The sequence below is a fragment of the Saccopteryx bilineata genome, chromosome 4 (assembly GCF_036850765.1).
Source record: "Saccopteryx bilineata isolate mSacBil1 chromosome 4, mSacBil1_pri_phased_curated, whole genome shotgun sequence".
Taxonomy (NCBI): Eukaryota; Metazoa; Chordata; class Mammalia; order Chiroptera; family Emballonuridae; genus Saccopteryx; species Saccopteryx bilineata.
Genome location: NC_089493.1, coordinates 13,279,882 through 13,301,794, shown reverse-complemented (window position 1 = coordinate 13,301,794; position 21,913 = coordinate 13,279,882). Strand labels below are relative to the sequence as shown.

Here is a 21,913-nt window from a genome sequence, read left to right as displayed (position 1 = left end):
CCTCCTCATGCTGACCTTCCAGAGGTCCCGATGACCCGAGACCACCTCCTAAAGCAGGGGCTTGTTCCCCACCTCTTCCCAACAACCTCTCTGGACGCTATGGTTCTACTCAGGGCAGGGACTTCAGTTATTGCATGTTTAAAACTGTTGATACTTATTTTCACCGGCAACATTTTTAGCTTATAATTCATCATAAAACTTAGTATGGAGATAAACTTCGTTAGTGGTGACTATCAACTCATCATAATGTTTAAACCAGTGATAATATGTAAAGAGACAGATGCTGACCGCTCAGATAAACCGAGTTGGTTATCCTCTGGGTAAGAAAGTTGTGAGCATAAAAACAAACTCTGTGGGGCTTTGAAATGAATCATAGTTTATCCATTTTAAGAGTGTTTTCAGGAAGAGACTGGCCATCCATACTGGGTTTTGACTGGTGAAGGAAACATGGGTTTCTCTACAGATACTCAACTCCTTCGGGGGAGTTTGGTGCAGGTGAGTTAGGGGAGGCGGCTGGAAACCAGACTGGCACCCACCTTCCGTGGGCAATCCACAGACAGCACCCACGAGGATGAACCACCAGTGGACATTTAGTCCTGTCCAAAATGTCCAGGGAAATGTCTGGTCCATGCCAAAAGGTCCTTGAAATTTGGTCATATCAAACACCTTCACGAGCACTTCCGGTCCATGCCAAGTTGTCCTTGATATTTGGTCCTGCCAAAAACGTCCACGCTTAGAAAACATCGCAGGGTTCCAAATGTCAAGGACCTTTCGGCATGGACCCAGGGTCTTAGTGAACATTTGAAAAGGGACAGATGTCGGGCAAGGGGACAAGCTAGACAGAGGTCAGTACCTCTGGGGTAGGGCCGCTGAGTCCTCCATGTGCGTGTTGCCACATGAGGAGGAGGAACGCGGGCCCAGGCAGAGACACTAATCGACGCCGTTCTGATGCGGGAGAACCGATCAAGTTCAGGCACAAGTCGACTTTGCTTAGACAAAGTGTGTCTGACTACTTAAAAAAAAAAATCTAAACAGCTGTTTTGATTAAACTGCTATTGATTTTTTTTGGCGTCTTGTTTTGTTTTTTAACCTTTCTATGGAAAAATAATACTTTAACTTTGATAAAAAGGACTTGATGTAGTTTCCCTGAGATGTTTAGTGGTAGCTATCCGTCAAATAAAGGAGGTTACTGTTGCTATATCCCAGGGGTTGGGAATCTATGGCTGGCGAGCCAGATGTGGCTCTTTTGATGGCTGCATCTGGCTCACAAATCTTTAATAAAAAATAATAATAACGTTAAAAATATAAAACATTCTCATGTATTACATACAATCCATTCATTTTCTACTGCTTATTTTCATGGTTGCAGGTGGCTGGAGCCAATCATAGCTGTCCTCGGGACAACACCAAATTTTTATTGGATAATGTGTAAGGTACACGGGTCGTTGTATGGCTCTCATGGAATTACATTTTAAAATATGTGGCGTTCATGGCTCTCGCAGCCAAAACGGTTCCCAACCCCTGCTCTATCCTGACCTGACAAAGCTGGTTTGCCCTCTCATTGGCTATCCTGAACAAGTGGTTCTCGACCTTGGCTTCACCTCAGACAGACTCTGGGATTTAAAAAATCACAGATACATGCCAGATCAATTGAGTCACTAACTCCAGGGGTGGGGCCACCTGAGTGATCCCAAGGGGCAGCGAAGACTGAGACATGCCGATCTGGAGAGCCAGGAGGCGGATGCTACCACCATTCCATCAAGAAAAGCTCGAAGGCGGATGGTGCACACGCCACCCAGCTTGGGCCCCGCTGCTCCTCGTAGCCCAACAACCTGGGACGTAGCCCAAGCTTCCTGGTCTCACAGTCCCTTCCGACTCAGGAAGGTTGTTGAGACCCCTAAAGAGATTTCATTTACATGGGCTCTATCTAGTGATATTTACCACATTAGAAATAAAAACTGAGATAGGCTTACACTATTTGGTCATTAATTCATTTCAAAACAACAATCAACTACTATTCCAGAAAAATTCTGCAAATTTTCTACCAGGTTCTATGGCTCCTTTGCTATAAGAATTTAATGACTCTTGGAGGGGCTAATTTTGCTTTTTGGATTAACTGGGTCATTTGGTCTACAAATGAAATAATCAGAACTTTTGCCAAAGTTCCTTCCTTTGTAGTATCTATATACAGCTGGATTAATTGATTCTTCTCATAAAAATGTTTCACTGTGAACAAGGTCTGGCAAATGATGATGATGATGATGACGACGACGACAACAGTGGGGGGTACCAGTTTCAGAGAACATTCCATGTTTCACGTTAGTACTTTAGATATATCATCTAATTTAATCTTTAAACAATTCTTTGAGGCAAAATTGAGATTTAATGAGGTTATGTAATTTACCCAAAGCCATACAGCCAACAGATGGCAAAACCAGTCTTCCAATCCAGCTCTGACAACACCTCCTCCAGGAAGGCTGTTATGGGCCTTCTGTCTCTTCTCCCTATCACTGCCCTGGAACAAGTTAGGCCTTGGGTCCTCTGTGCTCCCATAACACCCCAGGGTATGGTTATCACTGTACAGGTCACACCATTTTATGTTAAAGATGATGTAACGGTCTTTCCTATTAAGCTGTGTGTGGCTTCTGAACGCAGGGGCCATGCCTTCCATTCAGGTATTTTCAGGGGCTAACAATGCCTTGTACATGGTAAGTGCCTGTAGAATGAATGAGTGCGCTCTGTCCGTAGACATGTCACTGTACGCAATCTGGAAGAGTGGTCCCCTCCTTTGGATGCTCTACTATCCTTCTCTAATAATGGCTCAGAGGCCAGAACCGTCACTGCCACAAAGGTCTCAGTGTGGCTGTCATCACGTCCAACAACCTGGACTAAAAGGGACGGTAGCACACAGATCAAACACTGCCCCTCATGTAGTGACTCCCGTCCCCATGCAACTAACCCAGTTATACATGGGGCTTAACTGGGGTTTGTCAGAAATGACTTTCCTTCCTGGCCAATCCCCTTTTACACACATTTCACAAGGGCAGAGGCCCTTCATGCTCTGAGCTAGGGATGGGTATTAGAGCATTCAGTTATTTATTAGTAATAGCAGGGGACTAACAATAATAGTAAAATTATTTCATAGTTCACACCTGCTATTCTTGGCAACAACAGTATGAAGCAAGTTCTTCCACTGGATTAGAATTTAGAGGATAAAAAGGGCTAAACATTGTTATGAACCAGATTGAATATATCTGATTAAAATATAATTAAAACAACTTGTGTCTTTCTGTTTCATAGGACTCAAATGGTATGTGTCAAAAGAGATACTGGAATTTGATTTATGCACCTAAGTAACTAGAAGGGCTAGTCTAACCTATGTATTTTTAAAGTAACCTTTTTCTTTCGCACCAAAGCAAAAGTATTCCTATAGCAGACGTGGGGGTGAAAAGGATTATTACTCTAAAGGAAATTTACAAACCGAGGCTTGAAAGGAGAAGACTATAGGGCATATTTCTAATCTGAAATCTAAGAGTGGAGAAGAAGCTTCCTAATAACCAGGTTCCACAGGTGAGCAGGGAAGTGTCCCCGACTACTGCTCATCGAATTATGAGTCATTCGAGAAGTGCTGTTCCCGGTGTAACCCTGAGGGCTGAGCAGCTGCTGTGCTCCAGCAAGTCCCCAGGCGCAGGTCACGGCGGCTCTGAAGCCACCAGAGCCGAGAGCTAATGCAGGCAGGGAGAGCATGCCATCAAGTCTGGCCCGGGCTCTGTGACCTAGTTGCCTGTGCAGTCCAGGGGGCATGAGAGGCCACACAGCGGGAGACCTGCATTTCCTCCAGCCGTCTGCTTTTCCTTCCCTCACCCGGATGCCCAAGAGGACATGTTATCTTGGACACCTGATACAAAGGCCGAGTGCCACTCAAAGAGCTGTTCTGATACCCACACCCAGGGTTTTCATCTGGGCTCACCTAGGACCAGCATGAGTGGGGTGGGGTGGGGGAGGGGAAGGCAAGGCGAGGACCCAGGAACTGTGGTGAGAGGCATTTCCGCACGGGCCAAGAGGACCAGGAACCGAGGCCCCTGCCCTCAGGAGGCTGAGTCAAGCTCTGAACCCCTTCCAGAGCAGGGATTTCTGACCATGCTCCTATCATATGCCAAAGCCTGCTGAGACACCCTGTCACAAACGGGACACTGGGAACAGTCAGCTCAAATTGCCTTTGCAGCTGAAGCCTTGACAAAAACCCTTTTTCCAAAGCACATGACACCTGTGGCTCACTCCACTCGGACCTCAAGTGCGGCACTCACACACGAACCATACTGTGCCACTCAGAGTTCTCTGTTCTAAGGGATCTCAGAGCCAATGGTTTTGGTTAGCCAAAGGCATAGTAAATTACGTGGCTTGGTTACCTTTGCTAACCATGCATTTTCACAAGTAGGGTCACTGAACACATGGCATATATTTATATTCCAGCTGTGGACTGTCCTGATGGCATTAAGTGGCTGTGGTCTGAAGTATGTCCACCTTCACAGTATGTAGAAGATAAACTAGATCTCAGATGAATCCCTGCTCGCCTAGGGACTGGTGAGCATCCCAATCCAGAAACAAGAGACAACTGTGACATTCATGCAGAAAATAATCCTCCACCGAAGAGACCTCAGCAGACATAGCTCACACGTGTGCACAAGATTCTGGCTGTTCTTTGCTTCCTGGCCCCAGAATTAACTTAGGAGCCTCACGTGCGTGAAGACGGGCCCCACCCCAAATCCCCTCTCCGTCTGTCAGCCACATTCTCTCTGCCTGATGTCACCGCAGCCACTGGCCCTTCCCACGTTTGTCTGAAAAGAAACAGAGCTGCTCCAGCAATGGGCATCATGCGGATTTGCTGCTGCTCATGTGCCTGTATGCACCCCTGCCCCGGCCTGAGTGATTCAATGTTATCTGTCAACAGCATTTATTCAGCTTCCAGTTCTTAGAAGCTGTGCCCTTGAAATTATTAAACTAAGAAAGAGGAAAGGCAGCAATTCACCTCTCACAGATCTTGACTGCTGAGCAGCAATCAGAATGACTAAGCATTCCGCCAGAGAGCTGTGCCTAAAAATTTTTCTTTTTAGCAGGAAAAGAATTTCTGTTTCTAAAGCTAGGGCTTAGAAACAAATTAGTCCAACACTACAGACTGCTGGCCGGCCAAAGACCCTCTCACACCTGCGCCTGCGCACTAAGACCCAGGATGTCCTCGGGGCCAAAGGAGGGGCAGTGGGGTAGCTGTGACCCCCCCCAATATCACACCTGCGCCTGCGCACTAAGAACCAGGACGTCCTTGGGGCCGAAGGAGGGGCAGTGGGGTAGCTGTGACCCTCTCACACCTGCGCCTGCCCACTAAGACCCAGGATGTCCTCGGGGCCGAAGGAGGGGCAGTGGGGTAGCTGTGACCCTCACACCTGCGCCTGCGCACTAAGACCCAGGATGTCCTCGGGGCCGAAGGAGGGGCAGTGGGGTAGCAGTGACCCCCCCAATATCACACCTACGCCTGCGCACTAAGAACCAGGACATCCTTGGGGCCGAAGGAGGGGCAGTGGGGTAGCAGTGACCCTCTCACACCTGCGCCTGCGCACTAAGACCCAGGATGTCCTCGGGGCCGAAGGAGGGGCAGGGGGGTAGCTGTGACCCCCCCAATATCACACCTGCGCCTGCGCACTAAGAACCAGGACGTCCTTGGGGCCAAAGGAGGGCAGTGGGGTAGCTGTGACCCCCCCCCCAATATCACACCTGCGCCTGCGCACTAAGAACCAGGACGTCCTTGGGGCCGAAGGAGGGGCAGTGGGGTAGCTGTGACCCCCCCCCAATATCACACCTGCGCCTGCGCACTAAGAACCAGGACGTCCTTGGGGCCGAAGGAGGGGCAGTGGGGTAGCTGTGACCCTCACACCTGTGCCTGCGCACTAAGACCCAGGACGTCTTTGGGGCCGATGGCGGAGGGCAGTGGGGTAGCTGTGACCCCCCCCTCACACCTGCACCTGCGCACTAAGACCCAGGATGTCCTGGGGCAAAGGGGGAAGCAGTTGTGACCCTCTCACACCTGCACCTGGGTACTAAGACCCAAGACGTCCTCGGGCCCAAAGGAGGGGGCAGCTACAAAAGGAGTGATGATTCCATTTTTTGAAGGGGGAGGAGATAGAGTCCACACTCACTTCAACCCTAAAATTAGGCATATTTTCTCTGTCCCTTTTTTTAAACATTAAGTATTTTGGTCCATCTACAACCCCCGTGGGCGTTAGGACAACTTCCATCTTTGCTGGAGGTAGTCCTGGCCGAGGAGGTGGACGTGGGGTGGTGGCCTCCTCAGGGTGCACTGCCACCTCCCCTTCTTTGTAGCATGTCCACTGATGTGATGGGGACACGGGGCTGTCGCAGCTTCACGGGCCACTGTGTGGTCCTACCCAACTCCCACTGACAATGAGGCCTCCTGCTGTGGGGTCCTCTGATCAGTAAGTTTGGTCACCATATTCCTTCTCCACCGAGTGGAAAAGAGATTAAGACAGCCCAGTAAGTCAGGACAGCCAAACCCATGGCCCCTAGACGAGATCACAATTTCCCAACAACTAACAGAATTAATCAAGTACAGTTTAAACCTGTGTCTTCTGAAAGGGAAGTTCTTCCCGGGAAGGCATTAGGGCAGGCTTGCTCTAAGGCGGGGAGAGGCTGGGGATATGGTCACCAGCAGGCATGCGGGGTGGCCCAGCAAGCTGCTGGTGGTGCAGGCAGGGCCAGGCGGTCACACGGAAGCATGGAGGGACACCGTTCACACGCATGCAGGGAGATGCCTGCTATCAGGGAGTGTGCCGTGGCCCTGGGCTGGAGACAGTACCTGCTGGAGGACCACACTGGGCAGACGCCCCATCTCCAATGAAACCCTTCCAGTTCATTGCATGTGCTTTTGGATGGAAGTGCCCTTTTGCCTGGGGGGAGGCTGTGTTTTCTTTGAGTGCATCCTATGAGAACAGCCTCCCAGGTACGGGCGATTCTCTAATCACCAGACGCACACTCTAGCTTCTGTCTCAGGGCCACTTATTACTGACTCATCTACCTCCTAAAAGTCCATTCAACCTTACTGAAAGAAAGATACCAGAGAACAGAGGAAGGAGACTTTAATTAAACTAGCAAGAAAAGGTTTATGTTTGAATCATTAGGGCTGAACTTTTAAAATGGCCACGCTAGGTGTCTAAGGCCATACCACCCTAAATGCACCTGATCTCTGAAGTTACAACGGTCACGCTTCAAACGCAGTGGGGTCAGCCATAGAGTAAGGTTTTCATCTATAGATTTATTTTAAAAAAAGCTACTTTATTATATTAGGCAGGAGCACAGGGCGAAATATACCACCTGACTCGTTACTTCCTGATCAAGATACACATTTTTGAATGTTAGACTATGTCAAGTAAAAAATAATACACTAGCCGTAACGGAAAGAGAAGACCCTACAGGCTGGAGGTTATTTCTGAACCTCACTTCACATGAGAGGTGTGCTTTTTCATTAATCCGTTCATTCTCTCCTCCCAGCTGCACATTTCTAAGGAGAGCAGCAGATTCGCGAGAACCAGTGATGTGAAACACTGAGCCAAGAACCCAAGTCAGCAGCGTTCTTGATTTTAGCGCGTTCTTGGAGAGAACAAAACGTCAACACGTCTTCCTCCAAAATGACGACTGCTAGAGCATTCAAGAGTGGGGGCGCCGTGGGCCCAGAAGTCTAAGGGGCAGTGGGCAGCGTGGGGAGCGCCCCTGCCTGGCTGTGACTTGGGGAGAAGGGCATCTGGCTGGGACTTGAAGTCAGGACAAGCACCTGGCACACCTCCAAGGCACATGTGAAGAGGAGGACTGGTAAGCTCCCATCCTTACAGGAGAGGAACCGAAGGCCTCTGGAGGCTGAATGAGGTGCCTGGTTTCCTTGGCAGAACTGACCCTTGAACCTAGGTTTCCTGACCTTGAGTGAGCTGGAGCTGTTTCTATATAAAGTGGAAAATACACGACCCTTGTGTAAATGTATCCAATCTAAATAAATAAATAAGTAAAAAAGAAAGAAACCTCACTGTAATGGTGGTGGCCGAGGCCAGGCAGGTTCACAGTGGACTCGGGCAGATGGTAGAAGAACCACGGAGCAGGAAAACGCCAGGCCATTTGCATTTACTGGAGGCTCGCAGAGAATGGCAAGCGAATTAGCAAAGGAAATGGCTTTTCACAGTGGAGGGCAAGGGATCGGAACTGCACCTTGTGGTGGCAGAAGAGCGATCTGGAAGAATCACCACGGAGGAAGCAATGATAGGCTGTAGACATGTGGCTTTCTGCCATGTGCTCACGCACTGTCGTGCAAAGTGCCTGCAGCTGGGAAACCAGCAAGCAAGCCCAACGCAGCTGTTTTCCCCACAGACTTTTAAAAGACAAAGTCCCACAAAAGCTGAGCTTGATTTCAGAGGAAAAAATCTACTCCCTGAGGGGTGTATGTGCTACAAGCAGTCAAGGCCCACATCAAACGCAGTGGGTCACCATATACACCAGCACTTCTCAAGATGCAGCCCCTGGCACTGTGACTCCACAGGACAGAAACAAGGGTGGAGCCAGCTTCAGAAACACTGTCAAAGTTCAGAGGGTCTTCTTGAACTGCAGGACTTCTCAGAGCCTTTCCTGTGCTAATGTGAACTGTGAGTCTCTAAAAATATTTGACCAGGGAGAAGCAGTGATCTAAGAAACAGTTTGGAAAATGTGATAACTCACTAATACCTTAAAAGAATACCACCTAAACAACGGTCCTTTAGCCAGGGAAGTGGTTAGTTTCCTTTAAACTTTGGTAGTTTTCGTGTAAGTTTTATGATGCCTGTTTAGCTCATTTTAGGAAAATTAATGATTAGGATTACTTTTCTATGGAGCAATAATAGTTAAACTGGAAAGGAATTTCAAGATTCAATCGGTTCCCTCTACCCAAACTTTACCGATGGCCCGCACTGGGGACACTGGGTGTCATACTCCTCATCGGCACTGTGGGTACAGCTGCCCACCCGTCTACCGCATGCCATTACTCGGACATTTTCCCTGCAATGGCTTCTTCTGTGGTCTTTCCCAGACAAGTACTGCCTCCTTGGCATTTAAATCCAAGCTGCTGCGTAAGCTTTGGGATCTCGGGAGACAAGCCCCAGGTGGCAGAGTGGGCAAGCAGGGGCGGCTAAGTGTCCACGCAGTCTCAACAACCGGCAACCACAACACACATTCCAGGGTGGAGGGAAGCGTGACTCCGGAGACCCTCGGAAAGGTTAATAGATTGGTAAGCTACTTACTAACGGTAAAAAGGGAGGGGAAACCATGAAAGTATACTTCTGGAGAGTTGCCTTGGAACAACAAATCAAACCAAAAATTAAAACCAAGAAACAAAACATTTGAAAAATTAAAATTAAGGCTATAAAAGCAAATAAAGAGTTCTAATAACCTTCCAACTGTAAGTCTGGCTGTCTGGAATCGAATTTCAATTCAGGAATGACATATATTTTTCCACTAACAATGTTTTGTTTTTTTTTAACCAAAGAAAGACCAGCTGGGCATTCCCTCTGCCGCGAAGCGCTCACCCAGCACGTGAAAGCTGACGGCTCATGTAACCTGATGTGTTTTGTTTCCGGGGCAGGAAATTCCAAAGGGAAGGGAAAAATAATCAAACAAGCAGTTTGCAGATCTTTCCACACATTAACCCTGATTATGATTCCAAGAGTTTGTAGGGTTTGGCTAGTTTTCATTTCAATGAAGACAAAGGCCGGGAGGGAGAAGTTCAGAAAACCTCAGGGCTTGGCTGGCTGTCCTAATGAAGCCTGGGGATTCAAATTCATAACAATTGTAATCGGGAAATCCTAATCACTAATGTATCACTAATGTATGGTATGTTTTCCACTTCTCTAGTTCAATTGTATCTATGGAGCATAAAAAAAAAAAAAAAAAAAAAAAAGGATTCTTGGGTATTTCAGTCTTGGTTAAAATACCTGGTCACTTAGAGAGGTAGGTAACTCTCAGGATGGGAAGGTGACTCACAGCTTCACGAAAAATGAACTGACCACTGCTCGGGACACATACAGTCAGCAGAGAGCCCAGTGGGGGATCTCCACTCTGTTTTACTAATTCACCCCACGGGATGAGTCAGGACTTCACTCTGAGGGGTTTAAAGGAACACGGGGTCTTGGGCGCAACGCGGAAGTCCTGGCAGGGTGTGCGGGTCCACGGGCTTGTGGCGCGAACAGGAGTGCAAAGGGCGGTGGGAACATTGTCAAGGTGTTCTAGGACAGTGAGATCCCACTTAATGACAAAAACCTGGGCAAAAGGCAATGTAAAAGACCATTTTTGTGGAAAAACTGAAGTTGGCAGTTGCCCCTAGGTAGACATTGTTTTAAGGGGGAAAAAATCTACACTGCTCACAAAAATGAGGGGGTCAGGGAACATGCAGACACCCCAGCACTTTCAGATTTTTGTACAATGCATTCTCACCAATGAAATAAAAGTTGGTTTTGCATCTCATTTGCATAATTGAACAACTTTCTTTGACTTGTTTAATTTTCTGATGTTCTTGTTTAATAAAGAAAAAAGTCAAATGCTGTTTTTTTAATCGCTTCATATTCATTTTGAAATATCCCCTATTTTTTGTGAGCAGTGAATATTAAGAAGCGGATTAAAATCCACATAAACAGTTTATTAAGCATTACCTTTGTCTTCCATTTCAGAAAACCGGGGCTGCCATAAAGCAAGGCTCAGAGAGCACTCAGAATGCAGGTGAGTGAGGTCAGAGTGCTCCTTGGGCTGTGTGATTTATTTTAGGTGGTAGCCTCATTTCTGCCCCGACGTGTGTGTGTGCGCGCGCGTGCCCACGCATATGTGTCAGTGTGTCACGCAGCAGGTCAGCCATCGGGAGGATGAGCACTTACTACTACTTAGAGAAAGTAAGTAGTTCTTTCTGGCGGTAGTCCCCCTTATGAGCTTTTGTTCAGCATGTAACTGAACATTTGGAACAAAGATGAGCCTTTATAAATCATGGATACAGGGATTACAGTTTCTGGCACTGCCAGCAAAGTGAACATTAAATAAATGAGTCAAAAAACAGAATGGACTCTCCTGGTAAGATCCATACTTAGGTCCCATTTAAGGACTTTATCAACCAGTGTTTCATTTTAATACAGGCTTTTTTATTTTTCATTGTCAGGTTCCTGGATGCCCTAAAAGAGATGTGCAAATCTCCATATATTTAAAAGCAAGATTATATTAAAATTCTGCTCAATTTTTCTGAATAGTGTCATGACATAAACACTACATTTTCCTTCGTTGCAAATGGAAAATAATTTATAGCATTGTTTTTCAAAATGTAGTGTATAGCCTGACCAGGCGGTGGTGCAGTGGATAGAGCATCGGACTGGGATGCAGAGGACCCAGGTTCGAGACCCCGAGGTCGCCAGCTTCAGTGCAGGCTCATCTGGTTTGAGGAAAAGCCCACCAGCTTGAACCCAAGGTCGCTGGCTCCAGCAAGGGGTTACTCGGTCTGCTGAAGGCCCGCGGACAAGGCACATATGAGAAAGCAATCAATGAACAACTAAGGTGTTGCAAAGTGCAATGAAAAACTAATGATTGATGCTTTTCATCTCTCCATTCCTGTCTGTCCCTGTCTATCCCTCTCTCTGACTCACTCTCTGTCTCTGTAAAAAATAAAATAAATAAATAAAAATTAAAAAAAAAATGTAGTGTATAACCCTCGGGCACTGGAATAATAGGGGGTATTTAATAAATGCAGATTCCTGGGCCCCACCTCAGGCCAATGAATGATAAACTGTGGGCTGGGCCCTGGGATCTAATGTCCAGTTTCAAGGCTCTTTATGTGATTTTAATGCACCAAGTTTGAGAACTAAGTATTTAAAGGGTATATGACTATTATCTTTAGTGAACTACCTTGATTATTATATACTTGTTCAATTAATTTCCAGGTTGAAAACCAGAAATAATTAGAACAAATTATTTCCCAATTGTTCTAATTTGCCTTTTTTTTATAAAAAAAAAAATAGAACTTTAACACATTTATATCAACTCCAGGAAAGCAGAGATGTACCTGAGAGCCAGAAACAATATTCTAGAACAGCTTCTATTTATTTTGCTCAAAACTTTTTTCAAAGAGGAGGCTGGAACGTGGACTCCGATACCTCCTCCTGCCCCGAACAACATTTTAGATTTTCAAATCAGCAAGATTTTTCTCCCAGATAAATTTGATGGAGTTTCCATCCAGCTTATCAGTTAGGAAGATTATCAGAAAATAACACATCAGGCAAATGAAGCAGATCTAACAAGAAAGGAAAAGCCATAAACCATGTTTACACAGAGAGGGTTCCTGGCGGGGACCTGGGTCACTGAATGAGCGAGCTGCAGGGGGCCACACAAAGGTATCGGGTTTGGGATGAGAATGAAGATGAGAAGATACAAACAGGTGGAGAGGAGATTCGGTTCTTGAAAGAGAAGAGGAGGAGGAGGAGGAATCTGACACTAAAAAAGTGAAAGAGAAAAAAAAGGATAAAAGCAAAAAAAAATTTAGAAACACAAAGGAAAAATAAACTAGTGTTTAATATACTCACATAAGCTGCAAAGAAAAAGAGGTCATGTAATACATAAGCATTCCTCTACTTAACAACAGAATATACATGTTTTTCAAAGAAAACAAATTTGCTGTTTCCCTCCTGCTTATTTAATTGTTCTGCAATGATAGCATGGGAAAAAAAATAATTCAGGTTTACCTGGGCACACTGAGCAATATATCCACACCTTTAACCTAGTACCCAGGGCATTCTGGAGGAAACAATTTGCTTTTCAATTGAGAAGGGTTAGAACTTGACTTCTCCTGGATTTTTTTTTATGAGAAGCACTTACGGAAAGTTTGTTTTCCTAGGCGCAGATACTGCGGTGCAATGATAGGTCATGGTCCCAGCATCATGCCAGCTGAGAGCTAAGCTTTCTAAGCTGGCCCATGGTTGGCTGCGCTGGCTGGGCCCTTCGTGTCTAACGGCTGGAGAGTCACCGCAATGGGGAGAGACCACCATGGCCACAGTGAAAGATTTCCTCCTACCCCAGAAAAAAATGAACCAGACTTTCAAGTTAAAAGAATGATTTTTGCTTTGGAAAGCTCTCCAGTTATAGCTACCCGTGATTAAAGATCAATCGCCTTACTCTGCATCCTGTTTTGGAGGCCAAATGAAGAAAAAAAAAGGACCTACCAGCTGATTCCAAAGAAGACATCAATTCATAGCTTCAAAGCTAAGACTATCACCCCATCTGCTTCCTCTTTTCGATGGCAGGGACCGTGTGATGATAGAGGTGGGGAAGGAGAGCCAGAGGTGATATTAGCATGAAAATCATGTTCTTTGTGTGTGGGGGGGGAGAGGCTTTTTCAGGGTTTGCCATATTGTTTAATAAAACCAATGTCCACTTGATTAGCCACAGGGGAATTGGCCAGTCCAGAGCTCCTTCAGGTGGGTTCCCCTCACGGGCTCCCTTCACAGATCTGCAAAGGGATAGTTTCGGGGGTGGAAAACCATAGTCTAACTAACTAACCACTTCTAAAATCAAGAACACAGCCTGTACCTTACGATGATGCAGGTGTAGAAAAATGGTAGTGGTTATGCTTTTTAAAGGTTCTTACCTGTTTGACATATATACTGACATTTTAACAGGCAACATATGTCTGGGGTTTGCTTTAAAATACTCCACAGAAAGTAAGTGTGAGGCAGGAGAGATGGATGAGAAAAAGAACACCGACTGCTGAACGCTGGTGAAAGGTACATGGGGATTGACTATATTATCTCCATAGTTTGATATAATTGAATATTTTCCAAAATAGAAAATACAAAATAAGTAGGAAATAAATAAATCTTAGTTCTGGAACATTAAGAGGCCCTGTGGCTTCACAGAGGAGTCCATGTGCATGTGGGTGACTCAGAATCGGCAGGTCATGACGGCGGAAGTCCGCCATGCCTCCTTGCCGATGCCGACACTGCACGGCTCTGCTTGTGGCGGATGCCCACGCCCTTTAAATCAAGGCACTTAGCAAAGCAGTGACCAACGCCATCGACAGGCTGTCACCAGCCAGGGCTAGGTTCTCTCAGACCACAGCTGACCTCACAGTGGCTTCTGTTTGGATTTGGGACCATGTTTACCTTGGACAAGTTCCTATGCCCTTTTTCTCTGGCCCAACTGCTTCTCTAAGAGAGCAGGGCTTCAGCGGGCATTCAGAATCAGCCAGCCCCCTTCAGCACCATGTGAACTGACCACTGCGGCAGAGAAGGAAGTGGAGACCATGTGGCGGGCCAGTCTGCAATACGAGGTCCCTGTGCCGTGGGAGACACCTGCGTGGGGACGGGGCATCTCTGCGGGCGTGCTGGGAAGTGAGGAACGCCAGGTGCTGAGCGGCGTGTGCGCCACGCTAGTTTTTACATCCAGGGATGTGGGAAACAATAGCTGTGCTTATTTGCATGGAGAAACACTGAGAGGGCCAGTGAGGAGCTAATAAAGATGGTTGGTTGCCTTTAGGGAGGAGAAGGTGGAAGGGCAGGAGTGGGAGCAAACCTCCTCTGTGCGCCTTCTGAATTGGAGTGAAGATCCGTGGGCCGTTCACTGACAGGCCATGCCCACGCGTGCACAAACAGCAGCATTGCTGGCCCTCCTGCGCCGCCCACTGAGCTGAACTTACACTGCTGGGTGTTATTAGTCAAGGTGGAGGCATCTTCCCCACATTTAGGGTCTTCCTAATTTTTAAGTCTCTGATTTAAATGATCTCTCATTTGTGACTAGTCCACAACTGGTAAGGCCTAACGTGGCCTTTGTTTTTTGGATTCCCCGGCCTCCTGGGTAAGTAGCTGGTGGTGTGTAAACCAACAGCGTGGGGCCCTGGGGACAGGCCGGTGATTGGAGTCCTCGGGGATCCCCACAGACAGTACAGCAACAACTACACAGCACAACAGGCGCTGGCAGTGCCTGGGAAGATGTGGTCTGCTCCCACGGGCAAGGGAGCACCAGCAGTCCCGACCCCTGGACTCCCAGCGTGGGTGAGAGCGGGGCGGAAACACCGCTAAGGACAAGGTGGGCAGTGACCCACCCTCCGCCGGTGCCACACTCCTCACCGGGGCACTGTGGCATCTCAGGTTCCCTGAGGGCTCTAGGGAAAATGTCCCGAAGGGCAGAGAAGAGCATGGACAAGAGCCTCACTCATTTTCTGCCACTATCTGTAGTCGGTGTGATGTGACATTTAAAGGCTTGAGTAGATTAAGGACCAAGCCGGCAGAGGTAAAGGGCTCTGAATTTCGTACGACTGTCCTCAGAGGACCCTGGGGACGGGACAAAGGAGGGAGACAGCCCTGGGCAGCCGCCGCCGCTGAGTGAGCCAGGACTGCGGCAGGCGCCGTGAGGAGCTTCATCTTCTCTTCTCTCCATGTCTGAGCCTGACCTCGCGGGGCCTGGGCCTGGCAGCCCGACCTGCTGATCTAGCAACGAGGGGCGTTAGAGCACCTCTAGCAGGACTGGACCCACAGGCAGAACACTGCTGTGTTAGTCCAGTCAGGGTCTTTGCGGCCCACAGTCTAAGCCCACCCGGACTGCTGGTCAATCCAGGGGCCGGGCCATCGTCAGGGGGCATTTGTGTGGCTGCCAGCCAGGTTCAACTGTACCAGCTGACAATTCATGCTGCACCCACGGTCCATGTTCTTTTGACCTAAGGCCCTGGGATGAGATTTCTCAAGCCAATTTTAAATTTGGTGAAAGGGAGCCTAGCACAGGGACATGGTCTGCAGGCGCTGTGAGAGGGGGCTGGGCAAGGACCACTCCTGGCCTCAGAGGCCCCATCCCTCCCGACCCACTGAGGAGACCTTCCAGGAGATGGCTGTGCATGAAGGGGTGGTCAGGAGTTGGGACCTGGCACAAGGGCAGAAGAACCTGGAGGCTCCTCTCAAAGAGCCACCCGAAAAGACGGGGTGCACCCTGGCCAGGGCTGAGCCTCACACCCAGGGGCGGGGTAGTGGGAGGAGCAGCAGAACCAGGTTCCAAATGTTGCACTGAAATTACCTTTGAGGTTCAAAGCGGAGTGAATTTCTCTATATTTTACGGGTCTGTCGAGTCCTCCAAATTGCCACTGAATAGTCGGTATTACTATTAGAATGGCTAGTTTGAAGCATTGGAAATTACAGAGCTATATTTACTCCCCTGTACTTAGGCAAGCGTGGAAAAGCAAATGACAAGGAGGTTAAGGAGGTCTAAACATGGGTTTGGGACAACAGTCAGAAGCTCAAAAGCCACCTGCCTCCCTACAGGGTCTTCCGTTGGATGTATGTGTGCTCATGTGCGCAACTGATCAGCAATCAAAGCCTGGATTTCAGCAAGGTCTGAAATCTCAAGCGAGAGGGAGAAACGGCAGCAGAGGGGAAGCTGGATGGAGGTGGGAGCAATCTAATTTTAGTTTCGGGGTTTAGGCTCTGAGAGCAAGGGGGAAAAGTAGAAAGATTTCAGAGTTGTGTTGGGCATGTCCTATTACTTCCCTCATTGTGAACACGCTTGAAAAAGACACCAGAGAAAATGCACCTCAATGGAGAGTTTAACCAACTAGAGTGAGTTATTTTCCCAACCCCTGTCCCTGGCCATCTTCATCCCCCATCACTTGGGGAATAGGCCTGAGCTGACACCATTCTGTCCCCTCTGGCTCTCTATTCTCACCTGTCTCCGGGTCACTGAAGTCTGGCAAGGTAATTGTATTAAGCTGTCGTCTGTCGGCGATGGTTCTATCTAAGAGGCTGCTCCCACGTCCAGAATCACTGCAAAACAACAGCTTCAAATGTCAGTCATTTGAAGGGTAGGCGGGAGAAAACAGAATCAACCAATACAGACTCTTGGAACACAGTACTATCTTTGGGTGCGCTTTTGATGTTCTTTGCACCTTTTCATCTGTTACAAAGCATCCTGCTTCCTGGCTCGGCTCAGGCTGGGGCTGCTTTCAGTATTCAATAGCACAGACACAGCCTGACCCACCCCCACAGACCCTCGCTAATTTTAGCCTTCTTTTTTGTCATTGTAAAATATGAAAATGAAAACTACAAGCCCAGTTCTCCATCCACCTTCTAGGGGAAAATGATTGGCACTCTGAGTCTTAGAACTAACTCATGGAGCCCACACCCCCTCTTTGAAGTGTCTGTGAGCTGAGGACGTGACACCAGGGCTTCTCAGGGCCCCGCTGCACAGGGAAGTCACCTGTGCACTTCTGAAATACACTGATGCCCACGTCACACTCCAGAACAGCAACAACAACAAAAGATCAGAATTTCTGGGGCAGTCAATGTTTTTCAGAGCTCTCTAGAAGGTTCTAATGCATAGCCACATCTTCACCCCTGACCCCTACACTTGAAAGGACGCTCACAGCCATGGCCTCGTTTGTGTCCCAGAACAAAGCTTTAAGGTAAATCGTGTGTTCGATGCCCGTTTAACGAATGAGAAAAGGGAGCTGTGTGGTCACACAGTGAGCTGGTGGCATGCAGAGCTAGCCCCTATCCAATGTTCCCAGGCTGGAGAAGGTGGGCCGTGGAGGGGTCAAGGCTGGAGAAGGTGGGCCGTGGAGGGGTCAAGGCTGGGGAAGGTAAGCCGTGGAGGGGTCAAGGCTGGAGAAGGTGGGCCGTGGAGGGGTCAAGGCTGGGGAAGGTGGGCCGTGGAGGGGTCAAGGCTGGAGAAGGTGGGCCGTGGAGGGGTCAAGGCTGGAGAAGGTGGGCCGTGGAGGGGTCAAGGCTGGGGAAGGTGGGCCGTGGAGGGGTCAAGGCTGGGGAAGGTGGGCCGTGGAGGGGTCAAGGCTGGAGAAGGTGGGCCGTGGGGGGGTCAAGGCTGAAGAAGGTGGGCCGTGGGGGGGTCAAGGCTGGGGAAGGTGGGCCGTGGAGGGGTCAAGGCTGGGGAAGGTGGGCCGTGGAGGGGTCAAGGCTGGAGAAGGTGGGCCGTGGAGGGGTCAAGGCTGGGGAAGGTGGGCCGTGGAGGGGTCACAGCCTCCAGCCGGCCCCCAACATGCTTCCTGCACGAAACACCCAACGCCCTCTCCAGTTTCTCCGGCCTGGGAGGCCCGTCAAGTCTAACCGGAATGAAACACGGCTAAGGGGCCTTACTCAGAAACGCTCTTGTTTTTGTTTTTCAAACGTTTAGTCTATTGATTTTTTTGTTGTTGTTGTTAGAGAGGAAGGCAGAAAAGAAAGAGGGATACAGGACCATCGTTATATTCCTGTATGTGCCCTGACCAGGGATCAAACTGTCAACCTCTGAGTTTCAGGATGATGGTCTAACGACCAACTGAGCTATCCGGCCAGGGCCATTGTTTTTATCTTTGTTTTTTAAATTCTAAGAAGCTTGTAAGCAAACACAATTACATGTTTTTCCCTCTCTATCATAATATTCCACCAAAAAAGCTCCAAAATGAAGCTTGTTTGTTTCTTGAAGTTTTGAGTGTTTAATGCTTTTCTGTGAATTTATTATTATTGTTTTTTAAATCAATCTGGGGGCTCTGAGGGATTTTATATTTTGTTAAGAAGTTCAAATTCTACAATAAAGGGACATAATTTCCTTCCTCGTTGCAGCTGTTGCTCAAACTGGCACAAACAAGGTTTGCTACGAGACGTGCTACGGTTTTCAGGTTGAATTTCCACACTCAGGAGGAGCTGGAGAAATCCACAGGAAACAGAAGAAAACCTGCTAGGTTTTTCTATTCACTGGGTACATGGTTGTTTTGTTTTTGTTTTTTTGAAACCGTAAATTATTTCCACAACTAAGAAACATTAAATGTCTCTGAGCAGAAGATAACATGAGTACATGCAAATTTTCATTAATTGCATTACCGACTAAATATTTCTAGCACTGGCCTATTTGTGTATGTGTTTTTAATGTAAACGTTAAAAAATATATTGCAAAAGATCTGAATAATTGCAACAACTTCCCACTTAGGAGTTTTTCAGAAGATGGCATCTCAAAATCAAGTGCTAGTTCTAGTCACTGTGGGGACTCCTGGATGCACCGGGAGGAGCTGGTGTTGCTCCGGAGGGACCAATCCGAGGGCGTGGACCGGAAGTGCTTGTTCCAGCCCTAACCCGCAGGCTTTGCCTCGCCAGGTCTCAGCACAGGGCCGGCTGCCACCGCGATGCCGGGTCCCACTCGCCTTCTTCCCCAGTGGCCTCCCCATCAGATGAAGGTAAAAACTGTCTCCCACACAGAACTGGGTAGGGCTGAACTGCGGTTGCAGAGATGGAGGACTCAGAAGAGGTATCACTCCTAGGCAGTGTCAGGTGTCATTACAAACACACAGCCCTATAAACATGCAGCTGAGGTTCATACGGCTGATTTCTGGAGAACTCCCAGCCTTCTGGTGCAACGGTAGGTGGGGGAAAGCTGAGTTAAGAACCCCCACAACTCCAAATGTTAGAAACCCCAAATGAAACCAAAATCTTAACTTGTGAACTTCACCCACTGATAATGACACAGTGTCCCCACTACCCAGCTGAGAAACTAGATTCTGTTACACGCCTTAGCTCCTTTTGATAACAGTATATACGCATAACTAACTATTCAAAATGGAGATGCTTTTGAACAGAGGTTAACAATAAAAAATAAAAATAAAAGAAGGTGGTTGTCAACTCAGAGAGGCAGAGTGCATGGTAGAGGGAGCTTTAAGGTCAGACGGACCTGGGTCTGACTCACAGTTCTATTATCTACTTCATTGGGTAAACCAGGGCAAGTGACTGAGCCTTGTTTAGCTTCAACTATTTCTTTGAAATGGAAAGGACAGCAGTCACCCTGCCTGGCTAACAGCACAGGGCTAGCACAGAGGAGCACCTCCACCCCCAGCTGAAGTGCGGTGACGTTCAGTCCAGGGAGGCTGCTGGGGCCTCCTGGTAGGCTCTGGTTGGAAGTCACACTATCTTGAGTGGACAAAAGTCACACTGTCTTGAGTGGACAAGTAAATGCACAAGCAGAGGGATTTCTAAGAGAGAGAACACAAAACGTGAGACAGATTTCTGTCCTAAATGCAAACGAAACTGCTGACCCAGGGGAGTCAATCCAGGCTTCTGAAATAACAGACGCCTTGCCAAATGTGCACTCGAGAAGAATGCCGCCCACCATTTTGCTCACAGCAAGAGACACATTCTGAAGCTGCAGGTGGAATGCTCTCTTCACGGTGTCTGAGGCTGGGTTCAGTGACCAGCTCAGGGAGGTCATCCTTCATGTAAAAATGGCGAGGAGGACAGTTGCAGAGAACGGAACCTGGGTCTGTTCTCAGCCTGGCCCTGTTACTGCCCCTGTCCTCCTCTGTGCTCTGGAGGCCTGTGCCATCTCGGGGTGGAGCGGGGAGAGGGCGGGAGCCAGGGGAAGCCCTGGCAGGTTGAGCGCCCCCCCCCCCAACTGATCAGGCTCCAAAACAGGGCGCCCTGAGCTGGGAATCAGTGTGGACCTTCTCCAGGCAGAAACCAGCCGCCTCCTGTCCAGATGCTTGCTGCTGTTATTTTTCTAAGCAGAGATACTTCTCGTGCACTTGTTCATGTGAGTCTACCCTTTCCTAAACCTGGTGTGAAGGGGCGAAGGGGGGCCCTGCCCAACCCTGAGTCTCCTTCAGCGTAGATTCAAGGCTGCTGGGCCCAGAGCGGCCCTGTCTGCGCATGCAGAGGGCTGCTGTCCCTCCAGGCCCCACCCTCCCTTCCGAAGTTTTATTCTACTGCAGGTGCGGCTGCCCCACCATTCTGGGAGGATGGCTAAATTTGCCCAATGGTAAGGGCTACAGGAGAAACATTCATTTATATCCCAGAGAAAATGAATAAAGTTAAAAGCAAACAAACAGGAAGCTCCTTAGTAAGAGGCTGCTCAAGATTATGACACGCTTCCTGCAGGCTTTTGGAGTGCTGGAGGGAGCGGTCTGGGACCTGTGTCCGCCACACCGTCGCCCCCAACAGGCTGTGCCCAGCCGGTGCCTCCCGCTTGGGCCCTGGAAGACACTTCAGGAAACAGAGGAAGCAGGAACACGGCCCAGGCATTTGGTTACGTATTTTTAAAAAGCTTTCCCATCCTGCTATTTTCTTCTCCTCACACTCAATATTCTTGGTTGCTAAGTGGGAGGAAATGTGGGAGGTGGGAGAGGTGTGGGGAACGAGGGAAACTGGCCCCGTGAAAGCCGGTGGGTTTAGCTCCTTGTTTCCAAAGGGGACGCAGGCAGAGGACCGAGCCCGCACACAGGAGGCGACGGCCTCGCAGGGTCTCCCTGGGCTGGGCTGTGGCGGAGTCCCCCCCAACCCGCCGCTGTCGTCAGGCCCGGAGTGGGGGGCTTCAGGGAACAGAAATACAAGCATTTCTATTTCTGCTTAAAGACTTACTTAGAAAAGTAGAATTTTAAAAAGTTAAAATGATCTCTATTTTCAGAACATACCCACAAAAGGGAAGATTCTCTTTTCATCACAAGGATGGTGATGCTGCAGGCTGTGGTTCCGAAGGGAATGCTCGCCTAATTCTCCCACCCAGCTCTGCGAGGGGTCGCGTGGCTTCCCAGAACGAGCTCCCCTCCTCGCAACTGCACTGGCCATGGGGCCTGTGGTCATGTCTGCTAAAGCCAGTGCCCAAGCCCCCATCGTCCCTTACAGGGCCCTGATCTTGAGCTTTGTTTAATGGCAGAAACTTCTGTAAAACGAAAGCTCGTGTGGAACTGCACCTGCACTGCTGCTTCCCGACTGCCTGTCCCACTGTCCTCACCCCAGGCCAGCAGCCCGAGACCACGGCCACCAGCCATATGCCCACCTCCCAGTGGGCTGGACCAGGCAAACTGCACCCCTTAATACAGTTATGATTTGAGTTTCATACATTTTTTAGG

At 48.6% G+C, this 21,913-nt stretch overlaps 1 protein-coding gene across 4 annotated transcripts in view; it reads right to left on the bottom strand.

Annotated features, from left to right (window-relative positions):
- Window positions 1-21,913, bottom strand: part of TTC7B (tetratricopeptide repeat domain 7B) — a 243,200-nt gene that overhangs the window by 48,776 nt on the left and 172,511 nt on the right. The window contains exons 17-19 of one of the 4 annotated variants that reach the window (XM_066273807.1): window positions 16,756-16,853; window positions 12,382-12,546; window positions 9,327-9,377 (exon numbers count right to left, since the gene is read on the bottom strand). In XM_066273807.1, the coding sequence (XP_066129904.1) occupies window positions 9,327-9,377; window positions 12,382-12,546; window positions 16,756-16,853 (314 nt within the window). The remainder of the gene's footprint in view (window positions 1-9,326; window positions 9,378-12,381; window positions 12,547-16,755; window positions 16,854-21,913) is intronic. The other 3 variants (XM_066273808.1, XM_066273810.1, XM_066273811.1) reach the window with 3 other exon arrangements.